Below are 15,628 nucleotides of genomic sequence, written 5' to 3' on the forward strand. Positions count from 1 at the left end.
CACCATATTGGGTCGTTATGGGTCCTATGGTGTCTAAAAGGGTCATATTGTGTCCTACGACCTGACCCATAACGACACAATTTGGTGTGTGTGTGTGTCTCTCTCTCTCTCTCTCTCTCCCCTAATATCTCCATCTCTCTCTCTCTCTCTCTCTCTCTCCAAACTAAAAAAATATGTTTTTTCAGTATTCCTTGATTTTCCAGACTTTACACTAGTGGCTGACGAGTTTTTTTATAGCCAAAATTGATAAAACGAAATTTTTTTTTTAAGGATGTTCTCAGATTTCCAAAAATATAAGACTTGTCTTATTTGGACTTTAATAAATAATTATTATTTATTTTCTAATTGAATTCTGACAATAGTCCTGATTGATAGACTGATTGAAAAACACTCATAACTTTCAAACGGTATAACATTTTTTGAATCTGAAACATGCATCACATCCTATGCTTCATCTACTATAGGGAATTTTTTTTTTTTTTTAATTTCATAAGGTTTTGACCAAGTTAAGGTGGTCAGACATAGGAGTTTCTGAATTTTTGAAAAGCTCTAGTAAAAAATTCATAAATAATTATTTACTTTATAAAAAATTATGAAAAAATATGTGTCACATCCAGACATGAGTCTAATAATTATATTATAAATATTATAAAAAAACATTATGATTTGATTGTGATTAGGGTGGTCAGACATACATCTACTTCTTATCTTTTTCCTGAAAGTTTAGTACCACTGCATTGAAATTTGAAATTTTCATCAAATAGGATTTTTTTTTTCAAAAAAACAACTAGTAGCTTAGAAACTACATTCAAGTTTCTATAGATCCTCTTGTTACATATTTTAAAAATAATGTTCACAAATTATTCAAATTTTCATGTCAAGTTGCATAACTTTTATTTGTTGAAGTTTCATTGCCACTTAAGGGTCTGCTTTGGCACACCATGATCCTGCACATACCCCCATTTTTTGTTTATATTTGTGTAGTACATAAGATCCTTTATTAGGATATTTATAAAATGACATTGTTTGTACAACAAAGGTCTCCATGAAGAAGTGATGGCTTTAAATCTGCTATGCATCCACTTTCAGATATCCACACATGACTTAAACAAAACCTTTAAATCTGAAAGATAATCAATCTCCATTATCAATAAGATCATGTTATGTTTACAATAGGGAGAGTGAAAGAGAAGGAGTTATAGAGATAGAAAGAGGGAGAGATAGAGGGGTCAGAAGATGGACATACATAGGAAGATAGAGATGGAGATGTAGATGGAGAAGAAGAGGGATGTGGAGAGAAGGAAAGGGATAGATAAAGAGATGTAGGAGAAAGGAATAGATAGAGATGGAAGATATATATATATATATATATATATATATATATATATATATATATATATATATATATATATATATATAGAGAGAGAGAGAGAGAGAGAGAGAGAGAGAGAGAGAGAGAGAGAGAGAGAGAGAGAGAGAGAGAGATGGGAAAATAAAAATGGAAAACTAGAGATAGAAATGCAAAGAGATATAAATAAGGAGATGTAATATTTTATTTTCCCCTCCCATGCACAGTAATAATTTTTTTCCCCCCCTTGAAACTACTTTGAAAACTTGAATGCAATTAAATAAATTAATATCAAAGGAGAGGAAAGCCACATGAGCTCCATGCAAAGTGTGGAATGACAATGCTAAATTTTATTGGCACAATTAGATTGTTCAACAGAAATAATACATTTATTATTTTGGAAGTGGAAGAAAATCGCCAAGAGTATCTAAAATAGAGAGAGTTGTTTACTATTTGAACAAGAAAATTTCTAATTCTTGGATAGTTAACACTTTTAGTTTTTGAGTTAGATATTGATTTCACATTAATGAGACTAATCTTGGTAATACTCCCAAATAGAAAAAATAATTTTCTCATTTTTTGAGTTGGATATTGAGTTGACATGAAAGGAAATCTTTTTAATATTATAATCAACAAAGTGAAAGTAATTGTACATCATTTATTAAAGGAAAAGCAATTTGAAAACATTAAAGAAATTTTAAAAGTTATAATAAACTATTTTTTATTTTTAATGAAGTCTCGTCACCATTTCATTTTATGAACATACAATGAGATTTGTGTTGACCTATATGAATTGGGATTTGCTAGTTAATAAACTATCTATATAATGTAATACATTTTTATATCATCAAATGATGTACAACATATCATAGTAAGTACAAGAGTAATAGTTTGAATCAAATATGTCCTGGCATCATTGTTTTACTGGAAACAAGAATAACATAACAATTGTATAAAACTTATAGTGAAAAGAATCATAATTTTACTATCTATGTTTACTATTTGTACACTAACAAGTTACAAACAACATTTAACAAGCTTGTTTGTCATACTAAAGTCCATATCTGAAAAATATAAATTGGCACATAACGATCTTTAATTATAGCAACAAAGGCATATCAATGACATAACCTAGTTTTATATTAGACAACAAATTTTAACACTATGATGATCAAGAATCTCGTAGAGGTGAATACAAAGTAGTTTACATCAATCATAATATCCAAATGTGTGTCAATGTATTGATTTACAACAACTAAGTGTGGTAGTGAAAAAGTCCACTTTTTCCCACTAAACCTTTTTTTGAAATGTTATAATTTCTCATCTTGTCAAGCCTATTGAATTTATCATCCTTGACTTACCTTTCCCAAAAATACACTTTTCTCTAAGACCTTTTTTTAAATTTCAAACTTTCTAATTGTTGTATGCATGCCAGACTTCTCATCCCCAACATGTCTTTCCCTCCAAGTTTTATTTTCCTCTCATAAAATTAACCATAAATCTATCTTAACCATAAGTGTTCCCTAATTCTAACTATAATTATAATATAAAACTATATCTCTAATTCTAACCCTAAATCCACCTCTAACTCTAAACTTAACCCTTATGCTAATTATAACCTTCTAGCCCTAATTCTAATCTAAAAATTAAACATAATTCTAACCCTAATCATACTTCTAAATCTAAGACTTACCCTAACTCTAACTATAACCCTAACCATACTTAGAATTTCAAGTGTAATTATAGCCATGATGCCAAACTTAACCCTAATTATATCTCTAACTTTACTTCTAATTCTATATCTAGATGCAACATTAACTCTATTTTTAACCTTAATCTTTATCCTTACCATAATTCAACCCTACATAACCTTCATCCTGATGCTAGTTCTAATTGTTCCCTAATTCTAGTTTTAACCCTAATTGTAATCATAATGTTATTTCTAGCTCTAACTCTAATGTTTATCATAACTCTAATTATAAACCTATCCACAGTTCTAAATGTAATCCAAATTTTGGTCTACCCCTAACCCTAACACTAAGTGTAACCTTAATTACACCATTAATCATAATCTAAGTATAACCTTACTCTTAATTGTAAAATTAATGTCTTGAAAAGAGTTAATTCCACATACATTTATGTCATTTGTGGTTTTAGTATACATCATCAACCCATTGTTTACACCATCAATCCAATTTTAAAATTAGAATTAAAAATTTTCAAGTAATCAATTTTAGCTTTTGAGATAGTAGACATATAAAAATTTGAAACTATTCTAATGATTAGGACACACAAATAACGGTATTTTTTTTAATAAGGATTAGTCTTCTATAAGTATATGTTAACTAATAGATGAAGGATTGATCAAATATAGAGATACCATCACAATAATATTTAGAAATATTTTAATACATAAAGCTAATTTGTTGGGGAGACATTATCATAACAACCTAAAATTATTGATTTATGTTCTATGATTAATTTTCTAGGGTGGCAAGTTTAAAAATATGTATATCATGTGATTTCTATTAAAAGAACTATCTTATTTTGACCTTATTAAGCATAATCAATGGGTGATTGAATTTGCAAGTTAATTTTCAAGACATTGAAATTTGTGCAAATTTTTTTACATAAAGCAATGTGATATTTTGGCATTCATAACCATCATCCAATTTTTTTCTTTGTAAGTATCTTAACAACAATTGAATCCACAAGTTTTCATTACATTGAAATTTGTAACACTTTTGATATGAACATATCTATGCTACAAAAATCATTTGGTGCATCACAACCTCAATCTTTGGTAAAGGATATATAGAATCTCAATCAATTATATAGTTTAGATGGTTGTGATTAGATGCCAACCATGAAATGTAGAGTTATTATATTCATTTAATTGAGTAGTATATTGGAATAATCATATTTGATTTCTCTCTACTTAGGTCCTATGAAGATTGAAGTAAATTTTGTACGTGTACATTGGATTTATTTGGTGCACAAGTTGGGTAAATGTAAATAAGTATAGGGAGATTCACTTAGTAATCTAATCTTGTATCACCCAGTTCATCGAATCTTAAATTATACCCTTAAGTTTTATTTATGCTTCTACATGTTGAATTTTTTAATATCCCTCTTAGTACATAGTTCATATTAAAATATTTTTCAAATCAGACCAAAACGATAATTGTTAATTAGCAAGAAATTTTAGTCTTATTTTTATTTGTATTTGATAAGTAATTTATTATTTGTGTGTTAAATTATGATGTTTCATAAATCTAATTTTGTAGTTTTCAATCAAAATTATTGATTTATATGGTATACATAGTATTTTATACAAAATTCTTTTTGATGAATATTAATTGTTCTTACTAAATTTAAATCTATAATTTTTTGCATCAAATTCATTGACTTTTATTTTGAAGTTGTGATTTATAGGAACCCATCTCTTACCAGTAATGCTTTATATTTTATAAATAGTAGTTTATACCAAATTTTCTTTGATGAATATTAATTTTTCTTATTGAGTTTAAATTATAATATTTCAATCAAATTCATTGATCTATGTTTTTAAGTAATGGTTTATAGTCACCCAATCTCATACTAATATTGCTTGAGTCTCAATGAAAGATGTGATTAAAATTTTATAATTAAGTATGCTTGAATCGTTTGTATAAAATTCTCTTTGGTGAATATTAATTGTTAATTGAATTTAAATCTATAATTTTTTAATCAAATTCATTGACCTATATTTTTAAGTAATGGTTTATAAGAACCCATCTCTCACTAATAATGTTTGAGTCTAAGTGCCTCACATCTAAGATGTGATTAAACTTTTACAATTAAGTATGTTTGCATCCTTAGTGTGAGGCTTTGTGAACATCACCTAGATGCGTCAAATGTTAGGTAAACTATTCATGCTAAAAAAATCATATCACTAAAAATTAGACATAATTCTAAATCTTAAATAAACAATTTAATTTTTAATTAAAAAAACCTACAATTTCTTAACCCTCCAAATAAATTACCTAAACAATATTTGACTATCTAAGATATAAAATGCACTTTGGAAACATATTATATACCATTAAATGAATAAAATCAGGAACATAGGACCATTTAATAATTGAATAATTATCCTTGTGATTGTGACTCCTAAGGTTGACACGCCCTAATCCCACCAAACTAAATTTTATTTTTGAGAAAAAAAAAGTAAAAATCATACATCAAATTGCATGCCTTTTTTTCATGAAATTTTTTTTTCTTTTTTTCTTGGAATTGATTAAGAAAATATTAGAACTATGAGGACAAGTGTTCTAATAAAATATTAGAATCATGAGGACAAGTGTTCTTAGGTGTGCTCTATTCTTGGGATAAGTAGAAATAAAGATAAGTGTTCTAATAAAATATTAGAATCATGAGGACAAGTGTTCTTAGGTGTGCTCAATTCTTGGGATAAGTAGAAATAATATATAAATATTGAACAATAATAATACTCAATTATTTTGATCATATGTGAGTTGGAAATTAGATTTTAGTAATAATAAAATTATTTATTTATGTGATGTAAGATAGGAAAAGGACTAATTAATTTATAAGGTTATTTAATTAAGTGCGAGATCACAAGGTGAGGGAGACTTTATTATATGATATGTTAGGTTTATTAGAAAATACATACATTAGGAAAATATTTACATCAACTCATATATCTATATTTTTATTCATGAGTCACGTGAATTAAGTTTTACTTAACTATCAAAAAAAATAAACAAAACATTTAAGTCAAAATACAGACATCAAAAAATCTATATATATTTTTATTAATGTGTAACATCAATTGAATTTTATTTTTAAAATAAATAAAAATATTCCAATTAAAAATATACAATCAAATTATATGTCTCCATATCAAGCCGCCTTCATTGACTTGGTCTCTTCGATGATTTTGATTTGGCAGAGTACTATGTCTATCACGGTCTTACACGTATAATATCTTGCTAAAATATTAAATATTTCTTTCATTTTATAACTGTAAACGGTGACCATTATGTTGTCCCTAGTGATTGATACTAGTGTAAAAGTCACAAAACTGCCATTAATTTTGAAGACGACGTGCCGGGAATCCAGCAAATTTCACGTTGGTTGCCCATTAGAATATCCAGACTTGATGATCATCTGAAGCAGAAGTGAAGCTATTTAAAACAGGAATTATATTGGTTTCAATTTCAAGTCTATACGAGGGGTTAGATCGACTAGTGAGTATGGAGATTCTCTTCTTTTTAATTTCATTCCTAGTGGTGGCAGCTCAGAATTTGGGTGAGTGGATTATTTCAGTCTTGCGTTTCAAATCTCTGTGTTTTATGACAGGGATGCATACTAAAATTTTGATCATTTATCTTTGGTATATGACATTAATGGGGGATGTTTTGTGCTTGGTGTTTGCAGAATACCCATATCCTTTTATGACAGTAGATGTTGAGAAGGCAGCTGCAAGGGCCTATGATTACATTGTGGTTGGAGGAGGTACAGCAGGGTGTCCTCTTGCTGCAACACTCTCACAGCATTATTCTGTTCTGCTAGTGGAAAGGGGAGATTCCCCCTATGGTAATCCTGACACTGCAGACATTAAAGGACTTTTCAAGGTTCTTGGGGATCCTAGTGAATTCCCTTATGTTATGCAGGGATTTGTCTCAGAAGAGGGAGTGCAGCTGGTAAGAGGAAGAGTTCTGGGAGGTAGCACAGCCATCAACGCTGGTTTCTACAGCAGGGCAAGCTCGGAATTCATTCGGGAGATGGAGTGGGATGAGAAACTTGTGAATGAATCATACGAATGGGTGGAGAAGTTGAATGCCTTCGAACCAGACAAGCTTTTTCGCTGGAATTCTGCTTTCAAGGATGCACTTTTGGAAGCTGGAGTGCTTCCTTACAATGGGTTTAGTTTGGATCATTTGGAGGGCACCAAGATTAGTGCTTCAACCATTGACAACGATGGAAGGAGACACACAGCTGCAGATCTTCTGCAATATGCAAATCCAGATAATATTGTGGTTCTTCTGAACACTACAGCCACCAGAATCCTCTTCGAGTCCTCATCAGGTACGCTTGCACTTTTATCTTTATGTTGTCCTTGTTTCAGTATTGGCCTGAACTCCCCTCTCCCTGAATATGAATCACTTTAATAGTATAAGATATATATTTTGGAATTTATTTCTACTTTATTCTATATATCTAGACAAATGTAGACAAATCCTTTGGAAGTATGAAATTATAAGGCTTACTCATCCCTAAAGCTTTTCATAATAATAAGTCTCTTTAACTAGGCTATTCTTTCTCTCACATTAAACCTAAAGTATATTTTAAAAACTAGAATTATTTTCTCACTTTAGCTTTCCTCATAATTTCCTCCTTTTGCTACCTCGTTGAAATGAATAGCCTCCATTATGTCTAAACTACTCTATTGCTAGCTTTTAAGTCTAGTCTACAGGTGATAAACCTTTATCATACCCATTTCCGTTTATGACATTTGATGCTGAAAATGCTTCATATATATGTATATGTATATGTATATGTATGTGTATATGTATATGTACATGTATATACGCATATGTATATGCATATGTATGGGGTTCGGAAGATAAGAAGTAAATAGGTTAGGAAGATAAAGAAATATTCATAAAATTTTATATGTTAAACATCTAAATTCTAATGAGATGAAAAGTTGAATTTAGATTATTTTATATTAACGTATATATATCTTTTTTTCATAACATGAATACATTTGAATATTCAGATTAATAAAAGAAGGATAAGTCCATATCATTACATTTTTTACATAATCCTAAATAAGAGTCACCTAAGGCACATGAGAGATGTGGACCTAGCCAAAAAAAAAACCCAACAAACCAAAACCAACAAGAAACCACTAACTAATTAAACCAAAAACAAAGCCAATAACATAGACCATAAAAAAACCACCATAAAACAACCAACCACCAAAGGCACAAAGAGATGGCCTATGAAGAAGAGGCATTTCCTTCCTACTAATCCTTACATAAACTAAGGATTTTGTTAGAGAAGGAAATTTTATTGTTTAAATCTTTAATAGACATAGGGGTACTAGAATTCGGTGTGTCCTTGATCATGGAAGTAGGAGGCTCCACCAATAGAGAGGAGACAACACATGCTACTTGTGTTTGGCTCTCCTCCAATTGATCTAATCTTGAATGTCTTTGAGGGAGGTAGAGTTTTTCACCACTATTTTCTAACTTTGTTTGTCCATTTTCTCGACCTTGCCCAGTAGGATCTAATGTTTCTCTTTCAACTCTTGAACTATCTTGTTCTCTTTTTTCCTATGTCACCTTCTTAGACAACTCATTTGATCTCCCCTTGATTTTTTCCTAGTTCCCCGACTTCCCGACCATATAACTTGCCACTTCCTAGACCCGTACATCTTTGAATTCCATGACCCACTTGTCCACCCTTGTTCCCACCTCAGCTAGTGCTTCTATTCTATTTATTTTCATTATTGCCACATCAAAATGGGAGAGGAGCCATCTAATAATCATTTCCTTTCTCTCTGCACTCTCCTTTAGTTTAATAATTGTAGCCTTAGCCTCAATTGGGGGTTTATGAATACATTTAAATGTTGAAAAATATTAAGACTAACCATTAATTTGTCCCTACTTTCCATGCACTTGTGTCTTTTATTTTACTTATGAAACATTATTACTTCTAAATCCCTCTTCATTGAATTTGAACTTATTTAATAAGTTATCACTAACATTATATTTATTATTAAATCACATCATTAATATTATTTGTATTATTAAATATTAATTTTTTACATGTAAATGACTATCAACTTTACCTTAATATTGTTTATGTGCATGGTCATGACACAAGGCTGCTTACTATCATTGTAGATTACCTCTTGATGCAATTATATACTTAAATGGCATTTTTTGAAGTTTAATTATATAATTTCTTTTTAATATGTTTTGTTAGTTGTCTTTAGGTTTCTATGTGAATGATCTTAAAATGATGTTCTATGTCTTGTTGTCATTATAGACTACTCTTGATGTAATTAACAATAATAGATTATCTATATCTTTCAACTTTATTTATTTTTATCTTCATATCATTTGAATTGCATCTCATTAGAATGATTTTCTAGAACATTACATAATTCATAGATAAACTAATTTAATTCTTTATGTAAGAAGTAAATTATTTATGATGATATTTTTTCTTGAATACATGCAAGTATTAGACTAACATTCTATATGGTATTTTTTGTTTTCTCTTTCTAGAGATATAAAACTTATTTTATATTATTAAAATAATTATCGTCTTTGCACATAGTCTTTCTAGCTTAAAAATATACTTAAAATTTTTTTTTATTATACTAAATTTTTAACTTACATTAGATTGACTACAATATTATGTTGCAGGAATTTTGAAGGCTAATGGTGTTGAGTTGATGAGTAGTGATCATGACCTCATTTATCAAGTATTTGTAAACCAATTGTCACATTGGAGTGAAGTAATTTTGTGTGCAGGAAGTATAGGTAGCCCCCAACTTCTTTTATTGAGTGGAATTGGACCTTCTGAACAACTTAATGACTTGAATATTACTATATTATTAGATTTAAACTCAGTAGGAAAAAGGATTCAAGATCCACCACGAACAACAATCATTCTACAATCTCCTGAACCACTTGGATTTGAACAAGCACAAGTAGTGGGTGTAATAGATAATTCCCAAGTCATCATTGAGACTCTTAGCTTTTTTCAACAACAAAATGATATTGACTATCAATATATAGGAGGTATTTTTAGCAAGGTGGCTTTTCCCTTATCAAGAGGTGAACTTCGACTTAAAAGTAAAAATCCCAAAGATAACCCCTCTGTAAGATACAACTACTTTTCTGATCCTTTTGATGTACAAGAATGTATTCTTGCTGTTAAGGTATTCTCAAATCTTACCATGACAAATTCTATTCAAGAGTTTACATTTGATGGTAGTGGGAACTCTAAAATTCTTCGATTCATTGGGTCAACATTGCCACAAAATAAGCTAGAAGATGATGTCTTGGAAAAATATTGTAAAGATACAGCGATGACATTTTGGCATTACCATGGAGGGTGTGAAGTTGATTATGTGATTGACAAAATGTTCCATGTGAAAGGTGTTGATAGTCTAAGGGTTGTTGATAATTCAATTTTCAAGGATAGTCCTGGGACCAATCCACAAGCCACTTCTATGATGCTTGGAAGGTATGTGTTTTGTTTGTATTTTATATTATTTTTCAATAGTAAAGGATATGTTAATGACACATTTTAATTCAATATATGCAGGTATACAGGTGTTCGTATCCTGCAAGAGCGGATGAACATTTGTGAACATAGACCATTTTAAAATCTCATAGAAATTAAATTTTGAAAACTTGTACTATTTTATTTTAACAATCACCAAATTGAATGATATGATTTCTATGAATTATTTTGTCATGTAATAAATATTTAACTATTAAATGAATTTATAAGATAAAATAAATAAAAATGAGGAACTATTTTGGTTATAATCTTTAGGATAAGATGAACATATATAACTCCTTTAGATAAATGAAAAGAAAAATAAGATAAAATATAATATTAAATACTTATTATAGTGAGTTATTACATTCCAATATTTGATATAAAATGAGAGAAGATAACTATGAGTTTTCTTATGCGTAATGATGGTAGGAATGTTTGGAAGAAGAATACTTTCATTGATATTATTTAATTAATCATAATTATAAAATTCATCAATATTGAATACTTTCTAATATTATGAAGTATTTTTTAGGACTTGATTCAAATAATAATGTTAATATGGAAGAATAATATATATGTTTCTAAGCAATGGTACTTTGAAATACATATCAAATATGATTGGAATGTCTTTATATTTTTGTGCCTTTGTCATATGTTGTAGTTTTTGAATCAAACATTTATGAGATATTGAATGATGTATTTGATATTCCCACTTGATTTCTTGTTTATGATTTCTTGATTTCTTGTATAAAATTAATCTTTTATACTTCTTTTAGCTCTACTATTTGTTGTAAATTCTATGCTAGTTGAGTTAACTATTCCATTCTTCTTTATTTTTTTATTATAAGGTTAGATGATGTATTATGTATCTTTATGGTATAGTAATAAATGGATGTTATGATTGAAAGATGGATTATATACTTTAAGAGTAATGAAAAATATTTTGATCATATTGATTTCAATTATATGCACCTTTAGATAAACAATACAAACAAACCAAAATTGTTATGTAACAGTGGTAGCTAATCAAGCACTAGTTCATTTACATAAACCAAAACTAACACTGTTAAATAATATAATATGAAAACATTTCCCCCGTTGTTACATTAATTCAAACAACAATGGAACATTGAGAGGGTTGAACACAACCCTTCTGGATACTTTGATAAAGCGCCTTCACCAATCATCCTAACTCACCTAGGAAACTAGTTTTCTTGTACAACATTGGTTTAGACCCTTTCATTTGTATGGGATAACTTCCATGTAGACCAGGTTAATCTTTACCCTGCCTACATAGATTAGGCGCAATAGGATAGATGCTTTCTCTCTGCCCCTACTATTTTCTCAGAAGGCACCAAACTAAATGCATCAATGGATCTCCTAACTGCATAAATGGATCTCTTGACTATAGAACTTGTAACCATCTACACAATATGAGAGAACACAAAGGTGTTTCTACCCTCCATGCACAATGAAACATATTTCTCTAAAATTCCACATCTCCTTTGGTTTTGTCTACTATCTCCTCTAGTGTTGCACATGAGCCACCTATCCTCCAAAAGTCCACATTTTCTCTAAGTATATTTAATGCCTCCTTAAGTGTTATGAAAACAATTCCTCTTTTACTATACAAATCACCAAACATATGTCTATACATGAGGCACCTTTCTTTCAAAAGTCTTTATCTCCTTTGATTGTGTCTAATGCCACCTCAAGTACTACACAAATCACCAACCAAACATGAACAAACCAACTGCATGTTGGCAAGAGACACTGCATAGGGTGTTAGATGTTTTCATTAAGGGAAACTCTAGTCAGATATTCCATCTGCAGTGTGTGATCTGAACCTATCGGAAATTAGAATAAAGATTTGGTCATGTCTAGTGAGTTAGAACAGAGCATCCGACATAATGTAGGATTTTGGTTCGCATTTCATTTCAGTTGAATATTTCAAGTTGTAGAGCTAGAGGAAGATAGCTAGATGTCTACAGTACCTTATTCCAAAATCTTAGCCTCTGGTGATGACTATCATGTGAGTTAGAAGATCTAGTGGATAGGTTTTTGGGTTGAACAGTGTGGTATGGCTGACTTGCATAGTTGATCATTATGTGGAATTGATGGAGTAATTTTGGTGATTTTTTTGTGATCAAGGATGTTTAGCCAACATCTGAGAAACATGTGGACAAGTCTTTTTGGTCCGCATATGCATTGGAGTTCATATTGAGCCGACTATGTATGCACGTTTCATTATTTGTATAGTGCTCTTAAAGTCGACATGTAGAAGACCTAATTTCATGTTGTGGATATATAAGACCAATGGATAAGATCATTTTGGATATCGATGGATATGTGGAAAGTTTTTGTGATCAAGTGTATGCAATTTCACAAGCACAAGTGAAAGATTTGTGCTCTAGTATAATGTAGAACAGTGAAGTAGTGTTGTATGAGTTGAAGTTTGTGCGGTAAGTATAATGAGCTTAATTGGAACTATAATTTGGCATTGTTAGATGCTATTCCTCATTTCATTTCACTTTTGTGATCTTTTTAATTATTTGTAAGGCAGTGAGCCTTCCCAAGGGTTGTAGCCCTCATTTCTTTGTAAATTGAGAAGTGAGCTCTATGCAGTGTGCCCGAATGCATGTGCATTCCCTTGTAATACTTTTAATAGTATAATTATCTTGTGGGTCTCATCCCCACCATGCTTTTTTCCTTAACTAGGGTTTTCACATATAAAACATTGGTGTTATGGTGTTGTTGTAGATTACTTTGTATTTTTGCATCTTTAATTTATTCATTTGCATCAAGTGGTTGAAAGAACAAGTTAATAAAGTTAAAAATTGCAGAGCACTAATTCACACCCCCTTTTCAGTGTTCATTTATTCCAACAACTGATATCATAGCCTAGTTCCTCAGAAGAAGCCTAATAGTTTGAGAAGGATTTAGGAAGGTGAATCAATAGATTTTGGTAGTCTTCAACATCATCTTATTGTGGCACTTGAGGATCTTGATCAATCCCAAGAAAAGGTTTGGCAAATGAAAGTGAATGTTAAGGATGCTGAGAACTTCATCCAATCATTGAAAGATCGGTTGAACAAGTCAAGGGAAAAAAGAAAATAACTTGTTGATAAGTTAAAGGAGAAAGAAAGCCAAAGCATTAATGACCAAGCTCTGAAGGAAAAGACAAAAGAGTGTGAGGAACTTGCCAGAGATAATGCAACTTTGAAACATGAGATGGAATCTATAGTGATGAAAATGACCAAGGAGATTGAGGAAGGAAAGAAGAATGAAGAGAATCTTAATCAATCCTTGAAAGAAAGTTCTGATGAATGCAACAGACTTGGTTGTGAGATTGGCCAACCAGAGCATTATTTGCATGAAACCAAAGAAGAACTTGGAAAGAAGATTCTTCTTCTTAGGTATGATCTTGAAGCTGCAAATGAGTACAAGGAGAAGTTCAAAATCAGCTCAGCCAAGCATAATGAGATGCTTGAAAGCCAAAAGGATGTTGATGACAGAAGAGGTCTTGAATTTGAGAAAGGTGAAAGCTCCACATCTAGACAAGGAAATACTAAGTCTCAACATTAGAAGATCAAAGCTAAAAGGTCTCCAAGAAGGAAACCTCATGCTCATAAGTTCATTGGTGACTATTTTGTTTGCAATAAATTTGGTTATATTGCTAGTCAATGCAGAAATAGAATAAATCATAATGGTCCATCTTTCTTTGGTAAATGTTTTAAATGCAACAAATATGGACATAAGTCAAATGAATGCAGAAGTATGATAAATAAATTTCAAAATAGAAGAAATATCAGATGTTGTATATTGGACATGTTGCTAATTAGTGCATATCAAGATTAAATCAAGGAAATGTAAGGCTTAGATAAGGAACTGTAGTATGCTACAATTGCAACAAATCCGGTCACATTGCAAGATTCTGCAGAAGCAAAAATATGAATAGGAATGGTTTGACGGACAAGAATAAGAATGTGAAGGCAAATGAAAAAGGGAAAGAAAAAGTGGAGGAGATCAAAGATCAGATGAAGAAGACATAGGTTAAGAAGAGTGATTCAAATGCAAGGAATGGATCTGCACTTGATTTTGATGCTAGAAATTCTTCTAGGAATTGAGTTAAGACTTCCGTCCTAGGCGAAGTTTTCATTAAAATATTATGCACCCCCCGTAGCAGATGGTACCTAAATTTGGAAAGTTGGCATATGATGTGATAGGGTATTGTAGATGATGCGAGATGATCTTCAAAATAATCTAAGAAATAATGAAGGTCCGCAAATGATTCTTTGTGAGATGTCTGTAAAAGTTGAGTATTCAGAAGGTTAGGGCTAAACACATTTAATGTACCCTAAAAGTTAGATAAGTAAATGATAAAAGGCCATTTTATCATTCATTCTTCACTTTGCATTCGAGAGAAGAAGAAGAGAGTGCTCTGCGAGAAGATTATCCAAGAAGATCAAAGTGTGAAAGTGATTTCTCAAGCAAAAACTTAATCTGGTGTTGGAATCAATGAACATAGAGAGGGGGTGGGGGTCAATCAGTGTTCTAGTATTTATAAATTTATTAATCTAATTCTTAATCAACTAGATGCACAAATAAGAAACTGAAATACAAAAATACAAAGAAAACAAGCACATAACCATAACACCAATATTTTTACGTGGAAACCCGGAAAGGGATAAACCACGGTGGGATTTGAACCCACAATATTATTCCACTACACCTAGTAGCAAAACAATATTACAAAAGAGGAATACACTTGCATTCAGGCACACTGCCTAGATCTCACTATTGAGTTACAGAAATAGGGCTACAACCCTAGAGGAAGGCTCACTGCCTAACAGGCTAATATTAAATTATTACAATGATAGATGAACTGATTAGAAGTATTTGGCTATGCCAAATTACAGTTCCAATTAGGCATAAAGTGATCCACTGCACTGTTATGATAAACTA

At 30.8% G+C, this 15,628-nt stretch overlaps 1 protein-coding gene across 1 annotated transcript; it reads left to right on the forward strand.

The window, feature by feature from the left end:
* Window positions 1-6,759: 6,759 nt before the first annotated feature.
* Window positions 6,760-10,763, forward strand: LOC131039823 (protein HOTHEAD-like). The gene is made up of 3 exons (XM_057972675.1): window positions 6,760-7,410; window positions 10,575-10,621; window positions 10,703-10,763. Exons 1-3 carry the CDS (start codon window positions 6,760-6,762, stop codon window positions 10,761-10,763), a joined length of 759 nt encoding a protein of 252 aa, XP_057828658.1.
* The last annotated feature ends 4,865 nt before the right edge of the window (window positions 10,764-15,628 follow it).

The sequence above is a fragment of the Cryptomeria japonica genome, chromosome 7 (genome assembly GCF_030272615.1).
Source record: "Cryptomeria japonica chromosome 7, Sugi_1.0, whole genome shotgun sequence".
In the NCBI taxonomy this organism is placed as follows: Eukaryota; Viridiplantae; Streptophyta; class Pinopsida; order Cupressales; family Cupressaceae; genus Cryptomeria; species Cryptomeria japonica.

Bases quoted from the DNA above. Each gene is read 5' to 3' on its own strand.
- LOC131039823 (XM_057972675.1), top strand. From the start codon at position 6,760: ATGGGGGATGTTTTGTGCTTGGTGTTTGCAGAATACCCATATCCTTTT. The intron at 7,411-10,574 runs GCCACCAGAATC...TCAATTTTCAAG, and splicing joins TGGTTCTTCTGAACACTACA to GATAGTCCTGGGACCAATCC. The intron at 10,622-10,702 runs GTATGTGTTTTG...CAATATATGCAG, and splicing joins ACTTCTATGATGCTTGGAAG to GTATACAGGTGTTCGTATCC.